Source organism: Notamacropus eugenii, chromosome X (genome assembly GCF_028372415.1).
Source record: "Notamacropus eugenii isolate mMacEug1 chromosome X, mMacEug1.pri_v2, whole genome shotgun sequence".
Classification (NCBI taxonomy): Eukaryota; Metazoa; Chordata; class Mammalia; order Diprotodontia; family Macropodidae; genus Notamacropus; species Notamacropus eugenii.
In genome coordinates this window covers 11040592-11055331 of record NC_092879.1, presented here as the reverse complement: position 1 = coordinate 11055331, position 14740 = coordinate 11040592, and the positions used below count along the sequence as shown (strand labels likewise).

Below are 14740 nucleotides of genomic sequence, written 5' to 3'. Positions count from 1 at the left end.
TGCCCATGACAAAAGCAAAGGCATTCCACTTTATGGACAAAGGTCACAATCCCAAGGCCTAAGTACATCAGAGGGAAAGACTAGTTTAAAAAATTACATGCATGGAAGACCCAATATGGCAGAGTAGCAGGAATGAGAACAGCAAGGACCAGCTGCCCACCTCCCCAAAGTATAAAAACCAACCTCCTCTAACCAGGAAAACACATGAGAATCCAACCTGATGGTGAAATCCAAGAAAAATATCCAAGTAAAGCACTTTGTGGCCCAGGTCAGCCCAGGAAGACAGGGAGGTCTGTAGATACTGGGAGGGGGGAGGGAAGAAGAGGGTCTGGCCAGCAGTGTGCCACAAGGAACATTCCTGAACAGGAAGAGGGTCCTTAAAGCCAGCACGAAGGGACTTAAATTTGTGCATGATGGCAACTGGCAGTGTTGAACCTCACTACACAGAGCCAGGGTAGATTGAAGAGTAGACCTTTGGCCAAGGTTGGTGCTCCTGAGTAAAGAACGGTTGCAGGCCCTACGCTCTGTACTAAACAAGAAGTCAGTTTAGAAGCAAGCAGCAGTTATATGGCTTGGCCCCCAGGAGCAGAGCGGAGTCTCATTTCTAACTCTAAACCTAATCTAAAGCCTGTGGCAGAATAACCAGGGCTGAAAACTCAGACCAAAAGAGAAATTGCAGTCCTGTCAATCTGAACCATCTGTCTGACAGTGCCTGAGTTCAACTGAAACTCCACAGCTGTGCTACTCAAATCTAAACCCAAAGAATTGGCAGAGCTCAGTCCAGTGAGTAAGCAATCAGACTCTGCCTTGAATCCGATCACCTTGGAAGCTCTAAAAGCTTTAAGGTGCCCAGCCTGTCCCTGAGATGCTAGAATAACAATCAGGATCACCCACAGTTTAGCAGCCACCACCATAAAGAAGGAAAGAGCTTGGAAAATGATGTTCCAGAAGGCAAAGGGTATGGGCTTGAGACCAAGAATAACTTACCCAGATAAACTGAAGCAAATGCAACAGGGGAAAAAATGGATCCTTAATTAAATAGAGGACTTCTAAGCATTCCTGAGGAAAAGACCAGAGCTGTGTAGCAGAAAATTTAAAGATCAAGCACAGGCAGTAGAGAAACCAGGCCAAAATGAACAAATAATCATAAGGCATCAAACCGTGATAAATTATTTACATTCTAATATGGGGAGATGATGCCTCTGAACCCTACCATCATTAAAGGTTATAGAGGGAAACTGAATAGAACCTTGGAGTGGTTCTGCTAAGGTCTTGACCTTAAAAGGAGAATAGACATAAAGGAGAAGAGCAACACACTAGGGGAGGAAAGGGAGAAGGAGGTCAGGGAAAATTATCTCACATAATCAGGGTATTCAAGTAAAAGTCTACACAAATAAGGAAGAAGGGGTTGGGAGAGTGGCTGACATTTGAACCTCATTCATCTGAACCAGTCAAAGAAGGGGAGAATGTACACACACATTAGGTACAAAAATCCTGTTTCACTTAGCAAAAAAATAAGAGGAAAAGGGGAGAAGAGAGAAGGGGGAATTAGAGGAAGGACAAATTAAATGAGGAAGTAGTCCTAAGCAAAAGAAATTCTAAATAAGGACTTATAAAATATTCATAGCTCTTTCTGAGATGGCAAAGAACAGAAAACTGAGGAAGTGCTGGTATCCATGAATTGGGAAAAAGCTAAACAAGTTATAATATATGAAGACAACAGAATCCTATCGTGTCATGGGAAAATAGTGAAGGAGATGGTTTCAAAAAAAGTTAAGACCTGTATGAACTGATGCAAAATAAAATGAGCCAAACCAGGAAAACAATCTACACAGTATGAGCAATCAACTTTGAAAGACTTCGGAAAACTGATCTTGGCCAATCTGGATTCTGGAGGACTCATGGTGAAACATGTGGTCCATGTCCTTTCAGAGAAGTGAAGACCGAGCACAGAATCAGATATGTTCCTTGTTGGACACAGTCAACATGGAAACTGGTTTTGCTTGACTATCCAAGTTTGTAACTGGGGTTTTGTTCTTCTTCCAAGTGGAATACATGGGTAGAAAGGAGAAAAAGCAGATTTTTTCAAAGAAAATTTAAATGAAAAGAAATGTAATTCAGAAAATTAAAAGGAAAAGAAATAGCATAAGCACCATAACGAGAGACACTGAGACAAGAAGACCTGCGTTCAACTCCCAACTTAGACACATATTGGCTGGGTGATCCCAGGCAAGCCATTTAACTCATCAGTGCTTGTCAGTAACCTATCGGTGTTCCTGTTAACTCTCCAAGACTCTAAATGCTAGGTTAGCTGCCGCTCTTTACTGGTGGGAGAAGTTGCCACATCAAGGAATTCCCCAAAGAAACCACAATTCTGGATCACATCAGATCCATCCCCAAAAGGCAAAGTAAAACTGGAATATGGAGGACAAGAATGGAGTCCCAAATGCATGGTCACTTGGAAAACTCCTACCCAGAGAGGTGCAGTCTAGTCTCAACTTCAATCCCAGCTACTCAAGAAGCCCTTACAATCATCTGAAGCTATCTCAGCAGCCTAGAGGATCCCATCCCAGTAATACTAGCTCAGTGAAAAAAGCCTGAGGCAGAAACCTACTTCTCTTCACCAAGACCAGCCCAGGCTCAAATGGATGAGAGCTGGAGAGATTTGAATCTCTTATAAGCTTAATAAGAAATCTCACTACAATAGCAACTTTTTATTTCCAAACCACAATGCTAGGAATTTTTTCTCTGTCTCCATATACCACATACCTTAGTGTTCTTGTCTTCAACAAAACAGGAGAAAATAAGTCCCACAAAGCTCTCATCCATCATCTGGTACATGGCTTGGGTGCGAATATCTACAAATACCAGAGACACAAATGAAATATAATTGTCCATCCACAATCTCTCAGAAAGTTCTTGAAACGGCTCAGTGATGTGATATAATACTTTCAGGCTACAGCAGATGCTCAACTGAAGGCTCTCATGGAGACCTACTTCATTTGGATTTCTTAAAAAACTGCCAAAATGCAATAATGAGATTTTATACTCTGTCCTTTCAAGTAACCTAAATATAAATCGGGCAGCTAAGTGGTGCAGGGGATAGAGCACCATTGCAGGAGTCAGGAGGACCTAAGTTCAAATCTCACCTCAGACACTTGACACTCACTAGCTGTGTGACCTTGGGCAGGTCACTTAACCCCAATTGCCTCATCCTTGGGTCATCTCCAGTCATCCTGATGAATATCTGGTCACTGAATTCAGATGGCTCTGGAGGAGAAGTGAGGCTGGTGACCTGCACAGCCCTCCCTCACTCAAAACAAAGTCAAGTGCAAGTCATGTCATCATTTCTCTGATGGCATGGTCTTCTTCGGCAACGAAGGAAAAACACATAAAATATAAATCAATACTTCAAAAGAAATGAATGGAAACCCAAAATAATTCAGAAACTGCCACTTAAAGGTAGTCAGATTTTTAGTTTAAAAAAAGAGTTGCCAAATTAATAAGTATTTGTTAAACATCTACTGTTTGCAGAATACCATGGTAGGTATTAAAGGAGAAATAGGTAGCTCCCTGATCTCATGAAACTTAAGAGTCTAGTTGAGGGCTATGACAAAACACATGGGATTTCACAGCGTTAACTTCACAGTTACTGTAACATATGCTATCACTTATCCATTAGAAAGGTACACAATAAAGTGTTATAGATACTTTTCCATATAAAATCAAGTTGTCTGTCCTTTGTTCTTCAAGAAGACCAAGATATCAGGGAGGTAATGCTGTGACATGCAAGTAAATTGGATTTAGGCAGCTAAGTGGAAAAGTGGTCAGAGTGCCAGGCCTGGAATCGGGAAGACCTAAGTTCAAATCCAGCCTCAGACACTTACAAGACGTGTGACTAGGCAAGTCACTGATTCTGTCTGCTTCAATTTCCTCATCTGTAAAATGACCTGGAGAAATAAATGGGCCAAAAAACACCCCAAATGGAGCCACAAAAAATCAGACACAACTGAAAAAAATAATGACTGAATAGTTGTGATTGACCAAGGAAACAAAGGAAGCTGCTAGAGAATGTGGCACTGGTTGCGTGCTCAGGGACCACAGCACTTAGGTGAGCTTTAGCTTTGAGAGACGGAGTGGCATGGTGAAAAGAATTCTGGCCTCGAAGTCTTCTGAAGGCCTTGGGTTCTCTGTGTGAGAATCCTAGCTCTGTAGTTACTGGAACTCCTCTCAACTTGTTTCCTCATCTATAAAATCGGGATAACAACCAGACCTACCTCCCTGAGTTATTGTCAGGATCAAGTAAGAAAAACTATGTTAAGTCCCTGGCAAGCCTGAAAATGCTAGAGATGCCAGTTGTTATAATCTGACATACAACAGATTCACTTTCCTTATTTCACCATTGTATGACTCCTCACCATTCACAGATAATTACATCAGAGAATGGGAGCCCTGGAAGTAGACCTTCAGAACAGCTAGTCTGCCTCCCCCCACACCACTTCTCACAGATGACAAGGCAGAGGCTCAGAATTCAATTTTTTCTACTCCTTGAGGCTTACAAGTCAAACCTTTTTTTGTCATATGGAGTTTTAGCCTAGGCCACCGTCTCAACTCCCCCTTAGCTCTCTTTGGTGGCTTTTAGGAAGGCTTCAATGACTCTGGTTTCTCTGTCTGTGACAACCCACTAAGTCTAGCACAGCCACGTCTGGAAACACTTCTCATCCAGTACCTCTGTCTATCATCTCTCAATCAAGAAGTGACTTCCCTTTTTTCTCAGAGTCTACTGCCCAGAATTTCACCTTAAGTGAAAAGTAGCATGGGGTAGCACCTCCACACCACTGGCTCTGGTGTCAGAAGTCCTGGCTTCAAATCTGACACTACCATGTAATCGGTTAGGCCTCCATGGACCTGATGGTCTCTAGGGGCCTTCTGATAGAGAGCTGGTCTCCTGCTTTTGACAGACACATCCTGGCTCCAGCTCAGTGGAAGAGAAATCTTTCCATACTGGGTGTAACTTTGGCTGATGAAATCCCAGATCTAGGCAAAAATAACAACTTGGTATCATTTTCAGGTGTTTTGTGTTGCAAGTAGAAAAGCAAAGTTCAGATGCCCCCTGCAGAGCTGCCTCTTGGGCTGGCTAGCTTGGGGTTCAAGGGGCCCTATCACACACGAGTGTGTGCTCTCTCTCTCTCTCTGTCTCTCTGTCTCTCTCTGTCTCTCTCTCTCTCTCTCTTTCAATTTATCAGTCAATCAACACTGATTAAGCATCTACTATGTGTCAAGCCCTGGGCTAAGCACTACTTACCAACATGTGATGGCCATACAGTTATATGGGGATGAGAATGATACCAGCCTACAACTCGCATGGGGCGACCAGTCAGCTCAGCCAATCTGTGGGATTGTTAAGGACTTTTTAAAAAGAAGCAGAAATGTGTGTGATTATGTAAATGGTAACTTGAAGCTTCAACAGGTTCTAACCTGCTTTCAGGTCAGTGTGGTGAGTAGCAGTTATTCGATCAGCCTGAGGCTCAGTTCTAAAAACCTTTCCTGGCATCACTGCTGCCCAAGGGAGTTTCACACTCATACCCAACTTTCATTCTTTGGCGCAGGGTTCCAGTTCACAGGAATTTACCTTTCTGGACTTCTTCGGTCAGCCTCAGCTTCTTAACAGACTCAGAGCATACAGTGGGCACTCTGAAGGTGGAGTCTGGAAGGTTAGAGCCAGATCTCAGACATTTACCAGCTGAATCTCAAGTTTTCTTCTTTGTAAAAGGAGGCTAATACCTGTAGGACTTCCCTCACAGAGTTATCAGGAAGTTCAGAGGAGAATGTCTGTAAGGTGCTTTGAAAAGCTGAAAGTCCTGTGGAAATATGAAGCTAGTAGGAAGATGGGACTACTAACCTTCCTCCTCTACATATCTGCCAACACTGTCACTTGCCATACTCAGGATCTGAATTGAGCACTGACTTCTGTAGCACAGCTAACAGGTGGCATGAGAATGTGGGCAAGTCACATGCCACTATTTCAAGCACAAGGGAATCAATGAACTGAATTGGCACATAACTGAGTCCAATTAACTAAGTTCAATCCAGCAACAACTTAGAAAGGATACTGCCAAATCAGGAGTGTTTTCCAGAAGATCAGTTCCCTACCCCCTCCCCCCCAGCCCCACTTCTCTTTACACCTTGCACAGCCCTCCCTCACTCACACAAAACAAACTCAAGTGTCATCACTTCTCTAATGCCATAGTTTTCTTTGAAATGAGGACAACCACTTCTCCAAGGAAAGGAAGGCAGCGCATTTCCTCATCTCTCCTCAAGGCCAACATGGGTCAACAGGATGACATAGCTTTCCACTGAAGTCTCGTTTTTTTCAGGTGCATTGTGGGAGACATTGGATATATTATTTCCCTGCTTCCATTCACTTACACAAGTTTCCCCAAGTTTCTTGGACAATCTGTTCCACCATTCTGCAATGATGGGAGCCGAATCTGTTTTCAGCTTTTTGCTACCCCAAATATTTTGGTATCCTAAGGCTGTTCAGGAACACATGTGCCAAGAACTAAATTCTTGTCTTAGAACGGAGGAGGGTTGAGAAACAAAGGGGAAGGGCCCAGCTTTCTAATCTGCCTCTTCATCTGCTTCCAAGACACCAGGTTCCTCAAAAAGTAGCTGCCTGCCTGCCACGTGTAAAGAAAAACGAGGAGTGTACTGAACAGAGGCAGCACTGAAGAAGTAGACTGGACTTAGCAGTTGGTGCCAGGGGAAGAGGCATGCTAGAACAGAGTAGGTATGACTCTGGTGACATAAAGTGAGGCTACCCTGGGAAAATCTGGCAAGCCAGGCATCCCATAGTGTGCACTGGGCACATTAGGTCACACAAAGTCTCTGGAAGAGAGGAGGGATTGAGTGCTAGGATCTGAGCATATCTCAAAGAGGATGGCAGGTTAGAATTTTGGTCTAGAGAAGACTCTTGTAGACCTCTTCCTCTGTGCCCCTAGTGAGCTTTGAAAAAAAAAATGACAATGAATGAGTTTAGAAAGAAAATCAATTACATTCTCAAGATCAAAATAAAAAATTCACCATCCTAAAAACAAAACTCATTGCTCTATATTCAAAGACCAGTCCTTTTTTTCTTCTCCAGCTTCTCAACTGGCCCCACTAGGTTAATGTGTGACCAAAAACTCAGCTTCTGAGCCAGGATGTACCTCAGAGGTTCTCTAGTCTAAACTGCTCCTTGTACATATGAGGAAACCAAGGCCTCAAAATTCCCATACCCAAAATGATCTAAGTATAAGAAAGTGAGCTAGGATCGAGGCCAGAGCCTGAGTCCAAAGCCACAGCTCCCATGTGTGTCTACCAGGCTGCTTGGTACACAGGACACACTTATTTGGCTGTGGTGCAAATGGAAAGAAAAGAGAGGCTATCTGATCCCCAAATTTGTCCCATGTTACCAGCAGGGGGACACAGCTGTGAAATGGGGGAATCAGCCTAGATGACCTCAAGGGACCCTTCCAATCATGGAGCCTGCTCAGTTCCCATAGCTGATGTCCTTACGTCTCTATCGGAGTTTAATATCTCATCTGGGCCTTGAAGACAGATGGTACCCAAACCAAAAGCACCATTTTTCAAATGAAGAAACGAAGGCTCCAAGGTAGAGCAGCTTGCCTAGTGTTACCCAGATGATGCACCGCAAAGACAGGACTCAAACTCAAGGGTTCCAAATCCAAAGACCCCCAGCTAAGCAGTCAGAAACTTAGAACAGTGGCAGTTTTCAACGGGAAAAATACAAGTTATCAATGACCATCTGGAAAAAAAATGTTCACAATCACTAGCAGTTAGAGAAATGAAAATTAAGGCAACTCTGAGGTTCCACCTGACAGCCCACATTCACTCCTAAGGCACCAATGATGGGCTCTACACCTAATCAGTCTGTCTCCCATGTGTTGGGCTCTGTCCTGGGTCCTCCACTCCTCTTTATCTATATTCTCTCTTAGCGAACTCATCAATTCTTCTGGATTCAATTATTATCTCTAGATAGATGACTCCCAGATCAATATATGCAAACTTTATGGTGCTAGAGTACCCACAACACCAATTGTCTGTTGGATATTTTGAACACATCTCAAACTCACCGTCTCTCCAACAGAATTCATTCTCTTTCCCCCTCCAAAGCATCCCTCTTTCCAGTTCTTCCTTTCTATCAGTTCTCATCATTATTCTAGACACTCAACATCATCCACAACCCTTCCTTCTCTCTCAGATTCTAGCCTGCTGCCACATTCACACTTCACATACCTATCCCCTTGGCTCTGTTCACACTTGACCACGATCTAGGTTCAGGCCCCCAAGACCTCTTGCCCAGACTACTCTAACAGCTTCATAATTGGGCTCCAGTATGCCCCTTCCTCCAATCTGTGTTCTTCCTCACAGCTGCTAAAGTGATATTCCCAAAGCACAGGCCTGCCCATGTCACTCTCCCCTGCTTAGAGAGCTCCAATGTCACATACAGAATCTAGGTGGTTTGGCATTTAAAGCCCTTCCTAACCCACCTCCAATCTGTCTTTCTAAATTTATTACATGTTACTCGCCTTCACGCACTCTATGGTCCAGCTAACTGTCCTAATTGTCATTCCTTACAAATGCTATTACTTGGAGAATGCAGAGCCAAGAAGACAGACTGGGAGGAAGCAGAGGGGTGAGATCCCTTCCACATACTCCTCCAAATAGATCCAAAACATCCATCAGACCAAATCCTGATCGTGGCAAAATGTAAAAACAGTTATGGCGAGTCCTTCATCTAACCCAGCTCAGCAGAGGGAGAGAGGCAGAGAGGGCTTTAGACACTAGTCTTGGGGTTGGGCCAGGAGTATACCAGGAGAGAAGAACTCCAACACCTAGGGAGAGAGGAAAGTTCAGACCTATACCAGGGCACTGAAGTGGAGACAGGTGCAAAACGGCAGCATTGGCCCCCATTGCCCATGTGTGAGTCACACATCTGGGATGGGAGGAGAAGGGAATCTCTGTAAAGGAATAATGTTCCTGGAAAGGGAGGCCATAGGCAGTGCATGGAGAAAGGAGGAAATCCAGGAGGCAGAAGCAGCAGTGGTGTAGCTCAGGCCCCAGAATCTCACTTCCAGCACCCAGCCTGCAGACAAATAACCACAGTGAGAATCCCAAACTGAAGAAGAACCTACAATTCCATTGCTCTGACCCAATAGAGCTTTCTAGCTAGTTGGCTGGCCGTGAACAAGCCCAGCAGCAAATCTCTCCTTGTTCAGAACTAGGTCAGGAACTTGCAGAACTCAGACTTTGCCCTGGATTAGACCTCTTTGGGAGCACTGAAAGCTCTCAGGTCCTCAGCCCAAGCTGGTCCTGAGATCGCAGAAAAAAACAACACTCAATAATACACCCCAAAGAGCAGCCTAGATCTTCCCTCCAAAACGGCCTGGCCCTAACATCAAGTCAGAAGTCAGGAAATAGGTGGCAGAAATAGAAAACAAAAAAGAATCTCATCTTAATGGGTTATTATAGCAGCAGGAAAGCTCAAGATAGAGACCCAAGAGAGAAGGGCTCCAAAACATCTACAAGCAAAGGGGCACAAAACTCACCTCTTCCTGAAAGAGATGAAAGAAGAGTTTAAAAGAATAAAGTTTTGAAAAATGTTTTCATAAATGGAATGTCAGTGCTAGAGGAAAAAATGGGAAAAGAAATGAGATCTATGGAAATAGGATTAAGAGCTTGACCCAGAGGTATAGAAAACCTACCCAGGCAACAATAACCCTAGAAGGCAACAAGAAAAATTCAAACAAAAGCAAAAACCTGAAAAAAGAGAATAAAGTGTAAAGTTTTTGTTCATAGCAAAAACAGCTGACCTGGAAAAGAGATTGTGGAGAAAAAAATGTAAGGTTAGACTAAATGAACATCATGAACACAAAAAGAGACTGGGCATCACAGGTCAAGAAAACAAGTGTTTAGATCTCTTAGAACCAGAGGGAGAAATGAAAAGAGAATTCATCAGTCACCTCCTGAAAGAAATTCCAAAAGAAAACTTGCAAGAACATCATAGCCAAAAGTCAGAGTTTCCAGGTCAAAGAAAAAAAAATGCTGCAAATAGCCAGAAAGAATAAGTTTATGTCCACAGTTAGGAGCAGCCAGGATTTAGCAGTCACCACTCTAGAGGAGCAGAGAACCTGGAATGTGATATTCCAGAAAGCAAAGAATTATGGGCCTGCAGCCAAGAATACTACAACCAGCAAAGCTGAGTCTAATACTATGGGGAAGGGGAGTGGAGGGTGGAGTTTTAATGAAACAGCACTCCTGATGAAAAGCCCAGAGCTGAGGAAAACCCTTGAAACACAAACACACCACTCTGGGAGCAGCATATAAAAATAAATATGAATGATAAAAGGGCTAAACAAGGAGAAACTGCTTATATTCAAATATGAGGAAATGATTCATTTGAGATTCCCTAGAATCCTCTTATCAGGGGCCGTAGAGGGAGTTCCATGAGACAAGGCCCAGGTGTGCTTCTGTTATGGCTTGATGATCTTAAGAATGGGGAGGAAAGAAGAATACATTTTTTGGGGGGGGGGGGTAGGAAAGGGAGGTTAGGGATGATTCTTTTTATATGATAAGATTATACAAGCAGACATCTGTACAAATAAGGAGGTAGGGGTTGGGGGAAGTAGCTGACACTTGAACCTCATTCAAACTCATCAAAAGAGGGAATACACACATACACACACATACACATACACACACACACACACATACACACACGGAGTTAGGTACAGAAATAAATTTTACTCCATTGCGAAATAGGAGGGAAAGAGGAGAAGAGAATGATTTAGAGGGAGGAAAGATTCAGGGTACTCTAAACAGGTGCTAAGTCAGAAACAAAATAAACCCTAAGGATATATTTTGTAGTTCTTTTTGAGGTGACAAAGAATAGGAATCTGAGGGGGTGCCCATAAATTGGGGAATAGAGGAACGAATTATAGCCAAAAATATGATAGACTACTGTTGTGCTGAACTTGTAAAGACCAAGCAAGATTCAGAGGACAAATGAAACACGCCCCGCACTTCCTGAGAGAGTGCAGATGGAGACAGATTTTTGGACTGGCCAACGCAGAATTTTGTTTTGATTGGCTAGACATATGTATGGTGGGTGTGGTTTTTCTTATATTCTCTTATGTTCTTATGAGCTGGGAAATCCTGGTGGGGGAAAGGAGGAGAAGAGAAGGTGGATATTGGTCACTTAAAAAGAAATGAAAGCTTATAATGAAATGATATAGTAATTTATAGCTATAATATAGCTATACTATAAATATAAATTTTATATTAACAAATTATCATATTAATAAATAATATAAAACCTCATAATACCAAAAAAGCTTATAAAAATAAATAAATAATTTAAAGATATTATCTCCTTTTTACATCCCTTTGCATAGGCTGTTACCCATGCCTGCCATGCACTTGGTTACAATCTGGATTTCCTTCAAAGCTCAACTCAAGTGTTAACTCCTATATAAGGCTCTTCCTAAACCTGTCAACTGCTCCTGGTTCCCTACCTGCCCCAAATCACCTTGAGTTTCACTGTATGTGTAAATGTTCTTTTCTCTCCCCAAAGGAATATAAGCTCCTCAAGGGCAGGAATTGGGTTATCTTGGTCCTGGTATTTGTGGCATGGGGAAGCTGATTAATAAATGTTTATTGATGGAAAGCAGTTTGGAATGACACAAATAAAGGGACTAAAATGTCCATACCTTTTGATTCAGAAAGTCCATGACTAAGCTTACACCCCAAAGAGGTCACTGACAAAAAGCATGTCCCCACATACACCCAAATATTTATAGCAGCAATTTCTGTGGTATCAAAGAACTGGAAAGCAAGTGGATCAATGCATCAGGTAGTAGTTCAACAAACTGGGATACACAAATGTCATGAATGTGATCAAAACAGAGAAGTAGGCAAATAGTAGCATAAACTGATGATGGACCAATATCCCAAATGGACAAAGATGCAAATGTTTTAGATAAAATATTAGCAAAATATTGCTGCCTTCTCAATGGGAGGGAAAAGGGAGGCAGTTAATGTGGCACTCAAAATTCTAAAACATGAATGTCTAACATATTAGTGAAGAGATTACAGCAAAATATCCAAAAAATCATAAACTATAATCAGGCTGACTACCAGGAAAGTGGGGTTGGTTAAATATTAGGAAATCTATAAACATAATAGATAACATTAATAATAATAAAATAACTAGTATTTTATAACATTTATATACACACACACATGTTTCACAAAGCACTTTACAAAGATTATCTTGCTTTATCCTCATGACAACCCTGGGAGGTAGGTACTAACCCCATTTTACAGATGAGGAAAGTGAGGCACAGAAGAATCAAGTGACTAACTGGTCCAGGGTTACAGAGTTAGGGATTGTCTAAAGTAGGATTCAAACTCAGATCTCCCCAAACAAAATACAACACCTATTTCTGTTACACACACACACACACACACACACACACACACACACACACACACACACACACACACACACACATATGAAAATATATGGTCCTTTCCATGGTAAATAATACATACCCAAAAAACAAGATTCACCATCCTATGCAATGAGGATAAACTAGAGGCCTTTCCAATAAGATCAAGGGCAAAGTAAAGATGTCTATTGCCAGGACTTTTATATGCTACTGAGCTAGAAATGTTAGCCTTAACAATAAGAACAGAATGTGGAATTGATAGAATAAGCAGACACAAATAAAAAAACTAAATGATCACTTCTGGTGATAATATACTTGGAGAATCCTACAGAGTCAACTAAAACTTAATCAAGATGATAAATGTAGCAAATGTGAAGGCTGTAAAATAAATCTACATAAATCATCAGCATGTTACTAAAAATATCCAGCCAGAAGAGATAGAAAGAGAAATTTTATTTAAAATAATTTATTTAAAATAATTAAGAACACATAAAGTACCTGGGAATCTACCTATCAACACCCAGGAATTATAGGCGTATGTTTACAGAAATAATAACAGACTTAAATATTGGAAAATTTTCATAGCTCATGGATAGGTCAAGACAGGGCAGCTAGGTGGGAAAGTGGAGGGAGTGCCAGGCCTGGTGTCAGGAAGACTTGAGTTCAAATTTTACTTCAGACACTTCCTACTAGCTGTGTCACCCTCGTCAAGTCACTTAGCCCTGTGCCTCAATTTCCTCATTTGCAAAATGTGCTGGAGAAGGGAATGGTGAACCACACCAGTATCTTGGCCTAAAAACCCCCAAATGGGGTCAAGGAAGAGTCAGTCACAACTGAAACAACTAAATAACAGGTCAAACTAACATAATAATGATATCAGTACCTAAATTAACTCATTCAGTGTCATGCAAATCAAAGGATTACTTTGGTAGTTGAAAAAAAATAAAAATGAAATTCATTTGAAGGGACAAAGGGTAAAAAATTCCAAGAGAAGCCCTTACCAAAAAAAAAAAGTGGGAAAGGACCTTAGCAGTAGCAGATCTCAGATTGTTACAAAGCAGTAATCATTAAAACAATTTAACAATAGTTTTTAAAAAAAATGAATCCGAGGTATATCAGTAGAGAACAGATTAGGTAGATAACAAGAGAAACAAAAAAAAAGCTGGTAGCCCAGTGTTGGCTACTCAGGCAAGGATTCCCCTTTCCACACAAACTGCTGAGAAAAATGGACAGCAGTCTAACAGAAAAAAGTCCCAGATCAATACCTCATACCATATGCTAAGAGAAGCTTCAAAGAGTTCCGTGACCTGGATAGAAAAGTTATTACCAGGAACCATGGGGGAAAAAAAATCACCTTTCAGGTGGAAGGATCAGGGAATACTTCAAGACCAAAAAAGGAGAGCTACAACTACAAAAGACAAATGGATGATTTCAATTCATTAAAATTAAGTTTTGGCACAAAGAAATTGAAGGCAGCTATGATTAGAATGGAAACATTTAACAGGGAAAAAAATCTTTGCAGCAAATTTCTTTGATCCAGGTCTTGTCTTCAAGCTATGGATACATACATACATACATATATGTATGTGTATATATATATATATATATGGAACTGAATAAAAGCCTCTCATTAATAAATTAAGAAATGAACAGAGGATAAGAACACTCAGTTTGCAAGAGAAGAAACCCAAGCTATTCAAAACCACAGAAAAATTATCCAAATCACTATTAACTGGAGAAATACGAATTAAAGCAACTCTGAGGATCTACTTCATATCTATAAGACTGGCAAAGTTAACAAAAAAACAGAAAATGACAAATTATGGAAGGGGTGACCTACCCTTGATCTTGCCTCACCCATAAATGTACTACCTCCATTTTCAAAAATTCTGAAATCCCCTCATCCAACCACAATCTACTAGCTTTTCTCCTTTCCTTCTGCCTTCCCTTGCCAAACCTGACTGTCTGACCTGGGACCTCCCATCCCTTGACCCCTCAAATCTTTCCCAGGCCATCACTTCTTCATTAGCCACTCTCTCTTCTTCCTCTCTCTTCTTCCACCCATACTGACTCCTTCATAAACAAATTCAAGTCTACCCTGGCCTCCTCTCAAGTCCCTCAAGCCCAATTACTCCCAGCCAAGCCTCAGCCTAGAATCATTCTCACCATTTGCTCCTACGCACAGGCTGCTGAACCAAGATGGAGAAAATTCCCACAACCTCACCTGG

The 14740-nt window shown here is 41.7% G+C and overlaps 1 protein-coding gene across 2 annotated transcripts in view; it reads right to left on the bottom strand.

Annotated features, from left to right (window-relative positions):
• Positions 1-14740, bottom strand: part of BRCC3 (BRCA1/BRCA2-containing complex subunit 3) — a 34332-nt gene that overhangs the window by 16033 nt on the left and 3559 nt on the right. For both annotated transcript variants that reach the window (XM_072627032.1, XM_072627031.1), the window contains exons 3-4: positions 5306-5393; positions 2770-2858 (exon numbers count right to left, since the gene is read on the bottom strand). In XM_072627032.1, coding sequence (XP_072483133.1) covers positions 2770-2858; positions 5306-5393 — 177 coding nt within the window. The remainder of the gene's footprint in view (positions 1-2769; positions 2859-5305; positions 5394-14740) is intronic.